General features: G+C 60.6%; 1 protein-coding gene across 5 annotated transcripts; it reads left to right on the plus strand.

Moving 5' to 3' along the window:
* Positions 1-212: 212 nt before the first annotated feature.
* Positions 213-14,218, plus strand: GFUS (GDP-L-fucose synthase). Of its 5 annotated transcripts, none has more exons than XM_059723679.1 (11): positions 213-283; positions 4,574-4,736; positions 6,737-6,851; positions 8,293-8,421; positions 9,565-9,638; positions 9,803-9,936; positions 10,875-10,939; positions 11,264-11,330; positions 11,577-11,656; positions 12,914-13,013; positions 13,488-14,218. In XM_059723679.1, the coding sequence occupies exons 2-11, from the start codon at positions 4,585-4,587 to the stop codon at positions 13,541-13,543; spliced, it is 972 nt and encodes a 323-aa protein (XP_059579662.1). In that variant the 5' UTR covers positions 213-283; positions 4,574-4,584; the 3' UTR covers positions 13,544-14,218. The 5 variants fall into 5 exon arrangements, with proteins under 5 accessions (XP_059579662.1, XP_059579661.1, XP_006271948.2 ...); XM_059723678.1 differs by lacking the exon at positions 213-283 and adding an exon at positions 1,449-1,489; XM_006271886.4 differs by lacking the exon at positions 213-283 and adding an exon at positions 3,749-3,878.
* The last annotated feature ends 389 nt before the right edge of the window (positions 14,219-14,607 follow it).

A 14,607-nucleotide genomic window follows, 5' to 3' on the forward strand; every position in this document is an offset into this window, starting at 1 on the left:
ATTTCATTTTTTCCAGCTGTCAGACTTTCCACATCGAGGAGCATTTAGCGCGGAGACGCTGTCAGCCAGCTCCTCCCTGCTGCTTTTCAACAGCAGAAGAGGAAGGGAGGGAAACTGCGGATATAAAGGCACAAAATCAGCAGGGAGGAGCCCTGGCGCAGCGGGAAGAGAGGGCTGGGCCCCAAAGCGCCGTGACCTTTTAATTCTGCCCGTTTCCTGCTGCCCAGGGCCCCCAAAATAGAAAAAAGCGGCGGGTTTGGGAGGATCTCTGAAAAGCCGACAGGTAGGTAGTGCGAGGAACACGCCAGCTCCGTTCGGGAACAGACAGCAAGTGGCCCCGATTCTGATCCCAGCGGCCTGGCACTCCCACACCGTGAACTCGCTGCGGCTCCCAGGGTCCTCCACCACCCCCCGCAGCGGGAGCAGAGCCTGGTCCACTGCCCTGCCTGGCAGACACAGGCCAGGTCTCCTCATGAAACGCCACCTCTCCCCCACCCGACTCCGACCGTGAGGAAGTGTGGGGACGTGCTCCCCTCTCGGGTCATTTTGCCAAGCTGATTCCCACTCTGCAGGCCCCAGGTGTGGCTGGACGCAGCCTGAGACCCACAGCAACCTTCAGCTCCCTGAAGAGGATGGAGCTGGACTGTTCTCGGTGGTGGCAGACAACACAACAAGGAGCAATGGGCGCAAGCTGCAGCAAGGAAAGTTGAGGCTGGCTATTGGGAAACACTGTCTCACTAGGAGGGCGGAGCAGCGCTGGGAGGGGTTGCCCAGAGAGGTGGTGGACTTGCAAAGAAGGTCGCAAAGCACACGGCCAGCCCTGAAAGCAGCAGGTGAGAGAGCAGCCATAGCCCCGAGCGCACCCGGGGATCAGGGGTGCTGACATGGAGGAGAAGGAAAGCAGAGAGCTGGGGCTGTAAAGGCACCTCAAGAAAGGCAGGAGGGCGGCTGCGGGCATGGACGTAGGGCGCACACGTTACCCTGCCATTGACCTGTTCTGCAACTGCGGGCAAGGCCTCTCCTGCCTCAGTTTCCCCCAGCGCTGGGCCACGAGGCGCTCAGCTGCTTTCACCTGAGCCTAAAAAAAGAAATAAAAAGGCCAGCTGCCCAGGCCGGGTGCTGTGGAGCGTCCTGGAGGGAAGGGCCCAGTCCGAGGCTGGCTGGACCTCCCGCCTTTCACCCGGTCGGGGCTGGGGGGCAGCCCCGGGCTCTGGGTTTTGGCTGGGGACTGTGTGTGCACATGTCCTGGTGTGTGTCCAGCAGCGTGTGCACATGTCCAGCAGCGCCTGCACGTGTCCAGGTGTGTCCAGCAGCGCGTGCACGTGTCCAGGTGTGTCCAGGTGTTGGGCGGTGCGCCCCAGGCTGTCCCAGCTCCGCCCACGTGTCCAGCTGCGCCCAGCTGTGCGCGGCGGCGCCCCCTGCAGGCCGGCCCGGCCCGGCGCAGCGCAGCGCAGCGCAGCGCAGCACGTCTCCCAGCCGGGCGGTGCAGGTGGGTGCGGGGGGGGGCTCCGCGGGTCTTGCCTTATCCCGGGGTTATGTAACCCGGGGGAGGGGCTGTCCTGCCATGCATGCAACGTCTGCTTGCAGCCTCGGGGCTTTGTCCTGCCATAAATGTAACTTCTGCTTGCAGCCGGAGCCCTCTCGGGAGAAAATGGTGTATTGCGGGTTACATGTAATGTCTCTTTGTAGCCATAGGCACCCCTAGGGCTTGCTGCTTTGTCCTGGGATAAATGTAATGTCTGTTCATAGTTGTAGGCACCCCCGAGGCTTCACTCTGTGTCTCAGGAGAAAATAGCTTATCATGGGATCTATGTGTAGCCCTGGGCACCTTGGGGCCTGGCCCCTTGTCCCAGGATAAATTGTCTGTTCACAGCTGCAGGCACCCCAGGGCCTCGCTATTTCTCCTGGCTTGTTGCAGAATAAATGTAACGTCTGTTTGTAGCCGTAGGCATCTCGGGGCTCATCCTGCCCCTGCTCTGAGCAGCTCGAGACCAGTCCTTGGCTGACCCCATGAATAGGGTGGGTGTCTGTACCGGGAGAGGCCATGTGGGGTCCCTGCTACTGCCCCCCACCTTCCCCCTGTGGCCTTTGGCGTGTCCCTTAGCCCTGGCCTCTAAAATGGGAGTCATGCTACCCTCCACCCCTCTCCGCTGGGTCGTAGCAGGGGCAGCGTCGCTGTGGGGTCCGGGTGTATTTACGGGGAGACATGAAACAGCAGCCCTGGAACAGAGAGCCGCATCGGCCAGGAAGATGGTCCCACAGTCGCCCGGATTCACCACCGGCCGGAGCCTCTTACCCCGTCCGGTCAATGGGCAGCTTGGCCAGAGCCAGGAGGAGGTCGAGCCGGAGGTCCCGGGACTTGGTGGGGCCGCAGATACGTCCAAGAAAAGGGACTGACGGCAAACTTCCCGTGGCCTGCAGCCGTTCCCAGACTGAAACTGCATCACAGACCTGCCAGGTGCTCGAGGGAGAGCGGGCAGCGCTGGCACGCAGCGGAGGATCTTGGCATGGTGATGCCTACCACGGTACCATGGATCTGCCTCGCGGAGGGGAGCTTTCACATCCCATTCACACTTCAAAGTTTCTGGGTACTAAGAAGGGGCCGTGTTTGTGCATTAGGGTCTGCGCCTGATCCACGTTTTGTCTTTTTTGCAGCTTTCATGTGGAAGCTACTTGTTTCCCCATTCTCTCCCCCTACCTTGATACGGGGAGGGTGGGGGCAGAGGGGGATCCAAGAACATCCTCCCATTACACGTGTCTTTTTGGCGACTCTGGGAAAACATCTTCCTTGGCGTCGGGCATTGATTGTGACACGGTAGACTCTGCCCAAACACTCTCAGTATGAGACCTGAACAACTCCAGCAAAAGGGTTAAATGCCAGTGCCAGTGTAGACTCCTACAGTCCTGGGAAATGAGGGTTGACGGGACCCCAGGAGGTCACATCTAGTCCAACCCCTGCTCCAAGCAGGACCAGCCCCAGCTACATCATCCCAGACAAGGATTTATCTACTTGGGTCTTAAACATCTCCAAGGATGGAGACTGCACCACCTCTCTGGGGAGCCTGGCCCAGTGCTTTACTATCCTCCTAGTGATAAAATTATTCCTGCTATCCAGCCTCAACTTTCCTTGCTGCAGCTTGAGCCCATTGCTCCTTGTGTCATCTAAGACCAGCCCAGCTCCATCCTCTTTGCAGCCCCCCTGCAGGGACTTGAAGGCTGCTATCAAATCCCCTGAGAAGCTTGTGCCTCGTGCGTCCTTTTGCAAGCTTGAAGTGCATAAAAACAAGGCTCATTTGGAGGCCCTGGGGCAGCTGGAAGATTGAAACTGGTTTTTCAAGCACCCGTAGTCTGACGCAGACTTTCGATGCAGCCCAGCCACGTTGCAGCGACCGGGGCCGGAGGAGCGGTCCTAACCGCATAGGTCCGTTTGCAGCAGCGAGCTAGCAGAGAGCTCGGCGTGCATTGCTGTGAGTCAGGTGTGTTATAAGCAGAATTGTTCAGAAATGTTGAATTTTAGCTATTTAAAGCTAAATTTTTTCTGCTTCCTTGGTGATGATGTTTGTAAGGACCTTCTGGGGTAGCTCGCGTCACCTCCTGAGCTTGCCTTTCTCCCTGGTGTCCCCCCGCAAAAGGACCTGCCCCTTTCTGTTCAGCCCCTCTTCTGCTGCAGCCTGCCAATAGCATGAACAGGGATGAGTGATGTCATCCTGCTTGTAACAGGAAGTGCGAGTGACAAAACAGTGAATGAGACTTGCTGCACATCCGGGAGGAGCAGGCCGTAGTTCCCAGACCGGGACGTCGGTGCAGGCGGGCTCCGTGCCGCTCTCAGTCCTGCGCGTGGCAGGCTTGCATTTGCATTCAAGAGGTTGAAGAAGGTGGTGGGTCCCGGCTGCCTCGGGATTTAGGAGCTGGGAGGAGATGGGAAAGGGAGCAGATGGGCAAGCGATGCCTCCCGTTCTTCCCCTCTGCACACGCGTGTCATGTAGACGTGCACGTGGGTCATTCATACGATGTATGTGAACGGCCAAGACCTCTCTGCGGAGTCCCTCCGACCCGGGCCGGTCTCCAGCACGTCTTGTGTGGATCGCTTGCGTGGGAGGTCTGTGGACGGCTCAGCTGAGACCCAGCAACTCGTTGCACGGGTCGGTCTGATCTGATCGCTTGCTGTCGCTGGTCACAATCCAGCCGGGTTCCCTCCACGCTGCCTTTTGTCTTAGAAATCCTAGAAAATGAGGGTGGCAGGGACCCCAGGAGGTCACATCTAGTCCAACCCCTGCTCCAAGCAGGACCAGCCCCGACTACATCATCCCAGCCAAGGCTTTGTCCATCTGGGTCTTCAAAACCTCCAAGCAGGCCTTCCATGAGCCCATTTTCCCTGGTCCCTGTCCTCTGTGAGTCTACAGATGAGACTGTAGTCCTGGTGTGGAAGGGAAAAGCCAGGCTTGCTAACCCTGACAGGCTCACTTGTACCCCATTGTTTCCACCCGGCCGGGCTGTTTTCCAGCACCGATCCAGCGTAAGTCTTAGGAGAGCTTTGGTTCACTCCTTTCTTCTCTCCCCTCCAACCCCGCAGGTCCTGCAGCCATGACGGAGCCGGCCGGAGCGAAGCCGAGGCGCATCCTGGTGACGGGTGGCACCGGGCTGGTGGGGAGAGCCATCGAGAAGGTCGTAGCGGACGGGGAGGGCCGCTCGGATGAGCAGTGGATCTTCGTGTCCTCCAAGGACGCCGACTTAACGTGAGCAAGTTCTCATCGTGCTGTTAGAAACATCCCGGTGCTGCCTGGTTTGGGGCGGCCGGGCAGGGGAAGGGTCCCTCGCTAGCCCGACAGACCTGTGCATGGAGGAGAAGCTGTATCGTATCCTCACCCTCTCCCAAATCTCTGTGCAAACCTGCCTGCCTGCTTGCTAGAGCCCATGTCTGCCAGCTGGAGGGTGCAGGGTGCTTCTGCAGATCTCCGTGGGCACTTCGGTGCTGTGGGTCGGGGGCGAGAAGCATGGTCATTACTCCAGGTCCAGAGGCAGATGCGGAGCCAGGGGGAAGAGCAGCCCCAGCACTGGGGTAGCAGGGCTCGGCATGCCCGGGTCGAGAGGCTGGAGCGTCTCTGTGCCTGACTTGAGTGAATATCGTTCGTCCCTTATTCACTCGGGCACTTGGGGTAGGGAAGCCCACGGCAGCCACCTTGCATGTGGCAGCTTTGCTTGGGTGCAGCTCCTCACGTGCCCCGAGGGCCAGGGGAGGAAAGCACGCTGCATCAACCTCAGCTCAGCTGCAGAGGCTGTCCGGATCTTCTCGGGGTCCGCTGCGGCTGAGCCGCAGGGAGCTGTGTTCGAGGAGAAGTCGGGCCAGGGGGCAAAGGGCGCAGGGAGCTCCTGGTTCTTGAGCCCCTCTGCGGGAGGGAAAGGCAGAGCGCTGAGCTCGGGGGTCTGGGCACCCTTGGTCTTTGCACAGAGCAGTGGGTTCAGCCTCCCCGAGACTGACAGCCGTCCCCCCTCGACCGGCTCTTAGCACTCGTTTCTTAGACAACACTTAGAGCAGTTCTTCTGTTGCAGGGACCTCAGGCAGCCTGCACCAGGATGCTTTTAACATGCTAGATTCCTGTTTGCAATCTCTGCGTTTATCCCGTGCATCGTATTTGCACGCCTTGCAGTGTGTGGCACCCCGCAGCACCCCTGGAAGGGTCTCAGGGCACCCCAGGGGTCCTGTGGCGGCCTGTGCTTGCTAGAGCCTGGGTCTATCAACAGGAGAGACAGCCCCAGAGTCCCCATGCAGGGCTAGTCCATGCAGTGGGTCTCCAGGACCTTTGCCCGTGTCTTTGTGAAGGCTGTGCAGAACAAAGAGGTCTTTGTCAGGCAGAAAACCGGTTCTTCTGTGCTGCGGTCGCTCTGGTCCCGTTGTGGGCTCACGTTGGCACACGTCGCTGGTAGCAGGGTCCGGGTTGTGCTGCCTGCAGCCAAAACCGGGAGCACATGCATGCTAAACGCCTCTGACACTGACTCTGCCGGCGGCCCTGGCAAGTCACCTGGCCGTCACCTCTCTGGGCCTCGGTTTCCCTGACAGCACAACCCCTCGCTTGGATCGGGCCCCTGTGTTCACCAGCAGGTGGATAAAAGCTCGTGCTGTTGAAAAGAAGAAGGGTGCCATTCGTTACAGCAGAGCAAACGTCCCGCGGAGGAAACTCCGGGAGCAGTTTGCTCTGCAGCCATCGTGTCCCGTGCTCTTTGCACAGCACCAGGGGGAGGGGAGGACGGATTTGGGCGTGGAGCTGCAAATAAAACTTGGGCCCAGCTGGCAGGCAGCGTGGCTGGTCCCTGACGCAGCATTTCCTGCTTCTCTTGGGAGGCTTTTAGGTGCAGCCTGCTAAGGCCTAGTGGACACAGCGGGCTCCTGTGCTGCTGGTGTTATTCCCAGAGCAGGGCCAGGGCCGGCCGCTGCCAGCAGCCTTGTTCTCCAACCAGCCGCGAGGTCAATGCTCAGTGAAGGTGACCGGGTACCTGCCAGACCCACTCCCATCTCATCCCAGACACCTGTGGCCAAGGGACCAGCTCCCACTTGGTGGTACGGGCACTAGCTAAGGACTTGGGAGACTTGAGTTCAAATCCCAGCCCTGCCACAGCCTCCCTGCATGACCTTGGCCATGTCACCTCGCCTCCCTGGCTGACAGCCCTTGTGAGGGGCCTGCACGTTCCCTCGGACGTGGCTCAGAGCTGCTGCGTGGTCTTTTCTCCCCCTCTGTAGGAACGCGGCAGAGACTAAAGCCCTGTTTGAGAAGCACAGGCCCACCCACGTCATCCACCTGGCAGCCATGGTGGGCGGCCTCTTCAAGAACATCAAGTACAACCTGGATTTCTGGGTAAGGGACACGGCCAGCCTTCCCGCTGCACGGTGCAGGCGTCAGTGGACTACGCCTCCGTAGCCCCAGGTTAGCTCTGATTTCACCCGAGGGAAACTGAGGCATGGAGAAGTGACTTGCCCAGGGTCACACAGTGAATCGGTGGCAGAGCTGGTAACAGAGTCCAGGTCCTTTTGGTTTATGAAATGGCTGGATAGAGGCATTAACCCCTCGTCTTGTGGCACCCTGCAGGGACCTGTCTGACCCCCTCACCAGCACAGCTCGGCGGGGGGGTGGGTCTATGACCTGCTGTCCTGTTGTCCCTTAGTTCAGCAGCCCGTGACACCTACAAGTCCCAGCATGCATTGCTCCTCCACCTGAGCAGCCTTCCTTTGACTCCGGAAGCACCGTTGCATTCTGGGGCCTGTAGTTTTCATGGCATGCACATTCATACTGAAGGCAACTTGCTCCTGGTTAGGCACAGGACGCGTGGTCCTTCAGCCCATGGCCGGGCAGCATCCAGGCTCCCCGGCTCTCCCTGCTGCCTGTGCATCTCCTGCATGGGGCTGCGAGCCAGCAGCTGCCTGCTTGTAGCCCAGGCCCCGGGCTGTGCCTTGGGAGCAGGGCTCCGGGGTGCATTCAGCATGTCCGAAAGGAGGGAGAGAGCAGCTGGGCTCCCGGGGGGCAGTGACAGCCTGGGCATGAGAGCCTGGACCTGGGGACACATAAAGGGCTTGGCAAGCAAGTCACATGGGGGGAGGCTGGAGGAGCTGGGCACGTTCAATGGGCAGAAAGGGCACTTAAGAGGGGACATGAGAGCAGTCTGCAAATCCATAAGGAAGAGGGAAAGCACCTCTTCTCTCTTGCTGCGGAGAGCAGGACCTGGACCCATGGCTTGAAGTTGCAATGGAGTAGGGTTTGGCTGGAGCTCAGGAAACACTTGTTCGCTGTCGGAGCAGGGAGTGGGTAGACGCCAGGGAGGGGGGCTCTCCGTCAGTGGAGGTGTCAAGGAGAGGGTGGACGGCGCTGTGCAGGGATGACGTAGGCGCAGCGATGCCCGCGCTCTGCTGTGGGGATGTCCCAGGCTTCTGGGACCCCCACAGGTCCCTTCCAGCCCCACTGCAGTATGCCTGCGGGCCAGCCCCTAAGTGCAGGAAGTCAAGCTGAATACCCCCGAGAGCCGTCCCAGCCCTGGGGTCCTGTGCAGCAGGTGTGACTGGCACGCCTGTGCCCAGGGCCAACTCCCTGCTCCACCGCCGTAGGGCAAGCAAAGTCCTGGCCAAAGTCTTGCAGCTAATCCCCAGGGTCAGGCTGGAGCCATCCAGCTTTGAGGCTGGCAGGGGAGCAGCACAGCAGCCGGCCCCAGGGCCTGTTTGCACCGTGCGGAGGCTGTGGGCTGGAGGGGTTCCCAAGAGCTGGGTACCACCTCTCTCCTGGTCCCTGACCACAGTTGTCTTCCCAGAGGAGGAACGTCCACATCAACGACAACGTGCTGCACTCGGCGTATGAGCTCGGGGCCCAGAAAGTGGTTTCTTGCCTCTCCACCTGCATCTTCCCCGACAAGACCAGCTACCCCATCGACGAGACCATGGTAAGGCCCTCCCGGCACCGCTTGCTCCATGCTCGCCGTCCCCGTTGCCCTCTCTGAGGCTGCGGACAAGCAGGGGACACTGGCAAAGGGACCGTCCCCATTGCCGTGGGGGAGCTGGGTGTAAGGACGCCAGCTGTACGGGTCGGATGCTGCAACAGGGCACTTCAGCGCCTCAGCTCGACCCGTCTATACCAGTGGATGTGGAATAGCTTGATTTTTAGTGAGGCTTTTGATATGGTCCCTTCCAGCCCCAATTTTCTATGATTGTATAATTCTCTCCCCCCTGGGCTCGGTGGGAAGGACAGAGTCGTGCCTTGGGGCTCCAGTGGGGTCCGTGTGGTCCATTTGCTCCCCGGGGAGCAGTGACAGCCTGGTGATGACAGCCGTTTCTGGGAACCCGGGGTTTTCACAGCAAGCCGTCAGGCCATATCTGGAGTCCGGTGTCCAGCCGTGGCCCCCACTACAGAAAGGATGTGGACACATTGGAGAGAGTCCAGTGGAGGGCAATGAAAATGGTTGTGGGGCTGGGGGACAGGACTGGTGAGGAGAGGCTGAGGGACCTGGGCTGATTGAGTCTGGAGAAGAGAAGACCGAGGGGGATTGAACAGCAGCCTTCACCTCCCTGCAGGGGGGCTGCAAAGAGGATGGGGCTGGGCTGGTCTCAGTGGGGGCAGATGGCAGGGCAAGGAGCAATGGGCTCAAGCTGCAGCAAGGGAAGTTGAGGTTGGGTATTAGGGAAAACTTTCTCATGAGGAGGGTGGTGAAGCACTGGAATGGGTTACCTAGAGAGGCTGTGGACTCTCCATCCTTGGATGTGAAGACCTGGCTAGACGAGACAGAGAGCAGATTTAGATTAGACATCAGGAAGAACATCCTGCTCAGGGTGGCCAAAATCTGGACTGGGCTCCAAGGGCGGTGGCCTCTCCCCTACCTTGCGGGTCTTTAAGAGGAGACTGGACACGCACCTGGCTGGGTCGTCTGATGCCTGGAGCCAAGGAGCTGCAGGCAGGATGATTCCTCCTGTCCTGCCTAGCTCCTGCATCCAGGCTCTCTGGGGGCTCCTGTCCCCTTGGGGCTCCACTCTCAGCCCCGTTTCTGCCAGGCGGGCGATGCTTTCCCAGCTGCCTCCTCTGTGTTTCCCAGATCCACAACGGGCCCCCGCACACCTCCAACTTTGGCTACTCCTACGCCAAGAGGATGATCGACGTGCAGAACAGGTAGGGCCTTGCTGTGCCCTGCAGGGACCCACAGCTGCCCCTGGGGTGGGCCGGCCCCAGTCCGCTCCGCTGAGCCTGGCTGGAAGAGCACGGATGCAGCAGCAGCCCCAGGCTGTGGTGTGCCCCATGGGGTGGTGACCCCTGCCCCCCGCTCTCTCCCCCAGGGGGTACTTTGAGCAGCACGGCTGCCGGTTCACCGCCGTCATCCCCACCAACGTCTTCGGGCCTCACGACAACTTCAACATCGAGGACGGCCACGTGCTGCCCGGCCTCATCCACAAGGTCTACATGGCCAAGAGTAAGTGGCTGGGCTGGAGCAGGGGCGACAAGTCAGGGGAACTCTGCTCCGGCGAAGCAGCCCTGAGCTCCTGGACAGCGGTGTCGTGGGTCATTGGGCAGCTGCCTCGTTCCACCCCAGGGCTGGATCGGTTTCTGTGGCTGCAGAGCTTTGCTCCCTCCCCTTCGCTGGCTGGAGGTACCAAAGAGCCTGTGAAGCACGTGGCTGCAAGGTGCATGCCCTGCAAACCCCGGTCTGGCCCAGGCCGCTGTTGCACCACGGAGGGGATACTGTGCTGGCGTCTGCTGCCTGATTGCAGCCCGTCTGCAGGTGCACCACTACAGGGTCCTTCGGGTCTGGCTTCGGTCCATCCTCTTGGCTTGCCCAGCGAGCACCCGGCCACCCCTGGGAACTGCGTACCAAGGGTGCTTGCTGCCGAAAGTGCCTGTGCTTTGCTGGTGCAGCCCGGGGCATGCCTGGCCGTGCTTTCAGAGGACAGTGCCCTGTTTGCAGCGGGGAGAACCAGTGGAGAAGCGCTGAGCGTGGACCTCCAAAGCTCCCGGTTTGGGGCACTGAGGGTTCCTGGAGGAGAAAAGCTGTCAGCCTGCACGTGGTGGTCTCTAATGACGGCACTGGCATGTATTTAGCATTAGAGGCCCCAGACTTGGAACAGCCGCTGAGGGCAAGGTGCTTTTCTGCCAGTGCAAATCCCCGTGCGTCGCTGCAGAAATGCAGCTGCCTCTGGGGGGGAGGACAGCGGCCTGTCGGAGAACAGCATGGCACCACTGGGTACGGGACGGGGGTGTTCTAGCAATGCACTAGGGTAGATCTTGGATGTGGTCAGCCCGTGGGGTGACAGGGGATCCCTTTAGCTGGGGTGGGCAGTGCCTCTGTGGGACTGAGACCAGAGGGCGTGGGGGAGGCACTTGCTGACCACCGCTCTCTTGACCGTCCTGCAGAAACGGGCACCGCTCTCAGCGTGTGGGGCACGGGGAAGCCCCGGAGACAGTTCATCTACTCGCTGGTACGTGTCTGCTTTGTGGAGCCAGGCCTGGCTGGGGTGGGGGTGGTCCTGACACACATCTCGGACCCCCATGTGTCATGTTTGGGAGATCGGTGAGATGTGGAGGGGGCTGGTGCCCAGAGCAGGCCAGAAACCCCGGTCTCTGCAGGCAGGTCCCCAACCCAGGGGACCCCCCAGCTCCCAGGTCCAGGGGGAAGGGTTGGTGTGCCCTGATAGGAGCCGTCCAGCCCTTTGCAGCTACCCAGTGGCTAGGGACCCTGGCCGGGCCTCTGCCAGGGGCATTTGGGGGCCGAGAGCCTGAGCCCAGCCCCTTCGTGCATGCAGGACCTGGCCCGGCTTTTCCTCTGGGTGCTCCGGGAATACGACGAGGTGGATCCCATCATCCTCTCGGGTAAGGCCCCTGGCTCGCCGTTCCCCTGGTCCTTCCCACCCCCTTGCTGCCAGTAGCAGGGGGTGCCCAAGGGGTCTCTTGGCAGCAACCACTCCAAGCTGACTCAAGCCGGAGTGGTGGGGTGGGAGCCTGCACCCCCATATCTCCGGGGGGCTCCAGCCCACCACGTGTGGGGGTGCTGTGGGATCGCCGGGCATGGGGCAAGGGTGGGAGAGCCGCACGAGCCTCATGCCACTGTCTGTCCAGTGGGGGAAGAGGACGAGGTCTCCATCCGGGAAGCTGCTGAAGCCATTGTGGAAGCCATGGACTTCACAGGGGGACTGGTGGTATCCTTTTGTGCGGCTCGGGATCCAGACCACAGCATGGAGGCCTCGGCGCCTGTTGGCCTTGTGGCTCCGTGCCTGGCCCAGGGGGGAAAGGAAAGGACTAGGAGAGCCTAACCCCTAGGGCTCCGGTCCCAGGCACCCCTCAGCACGTCCTGCAGATGCTGGGGCTCTCCTCCCCTGCTGTGCAGACCTGGAGACCTCCCTCCATCGGTCTTAGCCCCATGCTCCACTGCGGGCTACTGCAGGCATGAGATGCGAGGGCTCTTCTTAGCCTCTTGCACGCACCCCCCCCCCCCCCCGAGACGAGGGGCTCCCCCATGGCCTCTCACTCTGCCCTGTGCAGATGGGGACCCAGCAGCTGGTTAACAGCCCAGCTGTCGTAGCATCGTAGAAAATGAGCATGAAGGGACCCCAGGAGGTCACATCTAGTCCAACCCCCTGCTCCAAGCACGACCAGCCCCAACTCCATCATCCCAGGCACGGCTTTGTCTACCTGGGTCTTAGACACCTCCAAGGATGGAGAGTCCACCACCTCTCTGAGTAACCTGTCCCAGTGTTTCACCACCGTCCTTGGGACAGAGTTTGTCCTAATATCCAACCTCAACTTCCCTTGCTGCAGCTTGAGCTCATTGCTCCTTGTCCTGTCATCTGCTCCTGCTGAGAACAGCCCAGCTCCATCCTCTTTGCAGCCCCCCTGCAGGGAGGTGAAGCTGCTATTCAATCTCCCTCGGTCTTCTCTTCTGCAGACTCAGTCAGCCCAGGTCCCTCAGCCTCTCCTCACCAGTCCTGTCCCCCAGCCCCACAACCATTTCCATTCCCCTCCGCTGGACTCTCTCCAATGTGTCCACAGCCTTTCTGTAGTGGGGCCCACAGCTGGACACAGGACTCCAGATGTGGCCTCCCCAGTGCTGAATAGAGGGGAAGGATCACTGCCCTCCATCTGCCGGCAACACTCCTACCAATGCAGCCCCCTGAATCTGTTGCCCCCTTCCTCAGTAGTAGCCAGCACTAGGCGGGGAGGCTACGTGAACTGGTGGGCTAAGCCCACGGCCGAAGGGAACAAATAGGCCAACTAATGCAGCCCAGGATGCCGGTCTTCAGGAGCAACTGGCTGCAAACTCCAGTCGTGCCCAGAGCTGCTGTGACACCCCTGCAATGGGACACGCAGACCTTTGCCCCATCGCTGTCCTGGTCCCCTGCACTCGCACCGGGGCCCTGCTCTCCTGTGTGTTTGCCTTTAACCCCTGCCACGTCCAGTTCGACGAGACGAAGTCGGACGGGCAGTTCAAGAAAACAGCCAGCAACAGCAAGCTGAGGCGGTACCTGCCTGGCTTCCGCTTCACGCCCTTCCGGCAAGGTGAGGACTGGCCGCGGTGGGCAAAGGGAGCCTCTGCTCCTCCCCAGCATCAGTCGTGGGTGTATCCGATCCCACCTCTGCCCGTGGAGGCTCTGGGGAAGCTTTTCTCTCTCTAGTGGGGGCTGAACCCCAGCCCTGATGCAGCCCCCGCAGCGGGCAGCACACCCAGGTAGGGTAGCAGTGCCATGGGGTGTGCAGGGCGCTGCCCAGGGGAGGCAGCAGGTGGGTTTGGAGGAGCCAGATGCTGAGACCCCGCAGTTGCTCCGTGTCCTTGTGTCCATCCCCTAGCACTCGGCCACAGTCCCTGGAGATCACCCGTGCCCCACGGCTGTGCAGGGCTGCAGTTAACCCCCCCGCTCCGGGTCCCCGTGCGGCGCAGAGCGCCTGGTATTGCTGCAGCACTGGCTCAAGGGCTTTGCTGTGGGCTGGGTGCCACGGCCCCTCTGACAACCTTTGCCTTCCCTTCCCTTGCAGCGGTGAAGGAAACCTGTGACTGGTTCACCGCGAACTACGCCATCGCCAGGAAGTGACCGGTGCGGGGGCCAGCGGGGCCCTGGCCGCCACCTCCTACACTCAGGGGCGTTCTCTGCGGGGGCAGAGGATGAGACAAACCAATAAGGGCACTTGGGAGGGTGGCGGGAGAGGCATCACGGGGCGAGAATTCAGTGATTTAAGGGTGGTGGTGCTCCTTCTTCCCCAGGGCCAGCTTAGGATACACTTTGCCAACACGGGACTTGCACTACAAGCAGACCAGAAGGCCAGGGTGGTGGGGACAGCTGCTCCTGGGCCAGATCAGACCCTGGCTGCTTGCCTCGAAGCTCTGCAGGGGCACAGCCCGGGGCCTCCAACCTTGCTGCTGCCACAGCCCAACTGGCTGCGGCCAGGAGCCCAAGAGCTGCAGCATGGCATGGGAGGGAGGTGGTGACGGCCTGGTCTAGCTCCGGCGGAGGAGACTTGTCTACAAAAGGGCCGTGCTGGGAGAGCGGGTGACGGGAGGCTGGGGAGTGCCCGGTGCTCCTACTCTGCTCGCTGGGCATTTCCAGAGGAGCCGGGGCCCGGTTTGTGCCCTGTCTGCTCCCAGCCCTTCTTCCCTGCCGGCGCTTCTGTCCTCCACTGTGAAATGGCAAATGTACTAAGCTGTGATCAAGTGTAATTAGATGCTGAATAAATCAGGGCCAATGCTTTGTGGCTTTACTGTCCTAGAAGTAGATGCATTCACTTTCTAGCCTCTCTGGCACCCAGTTTGGCTCAGTGGGGCCCTCGTGGCCACAGCTTTTCCTGCCTTGTCCCTCTTACACCCAGGATGGTTGTTCAAGCCCTTGGCTATTGTACCTGGAGAAGAACAAGATGAGCTAAAGCAATTTCCTCCGATCCATAGACTGGTTATTGGAGCCGGGGGCGACATACAGCAGAGAGCATGCAGGACTCCTTGCTGCTGTCCGTCTGTCCCCGTAGTGAAGGCAAATTTCAGCCCCCACCCACAGGCTTCTGCATTTCAGGTTTTATAGGTTGCCTGCCAAGCCCTTGAGATAACTCTCAGCGGAGCAGGGAACAGGGAAACTGTTGCATGACTGTGGTCCGTCCCTGGGGTCAG

Source organism: Alligator mississippiensis, chromosome 3 (assembly GCF_030867095.1).
Source record: "Alligator mississippiensis isolate rAllMis1 chromosome 3, rAllMis1, whole genome shotgun sequence".
NCBI classification, from domain to species: domain Eukaryota; kingdom Metazoa; phylum Chordata; order Crocodylia; family Alligatoridae; genus Alligator; species Alligator mississippiensis.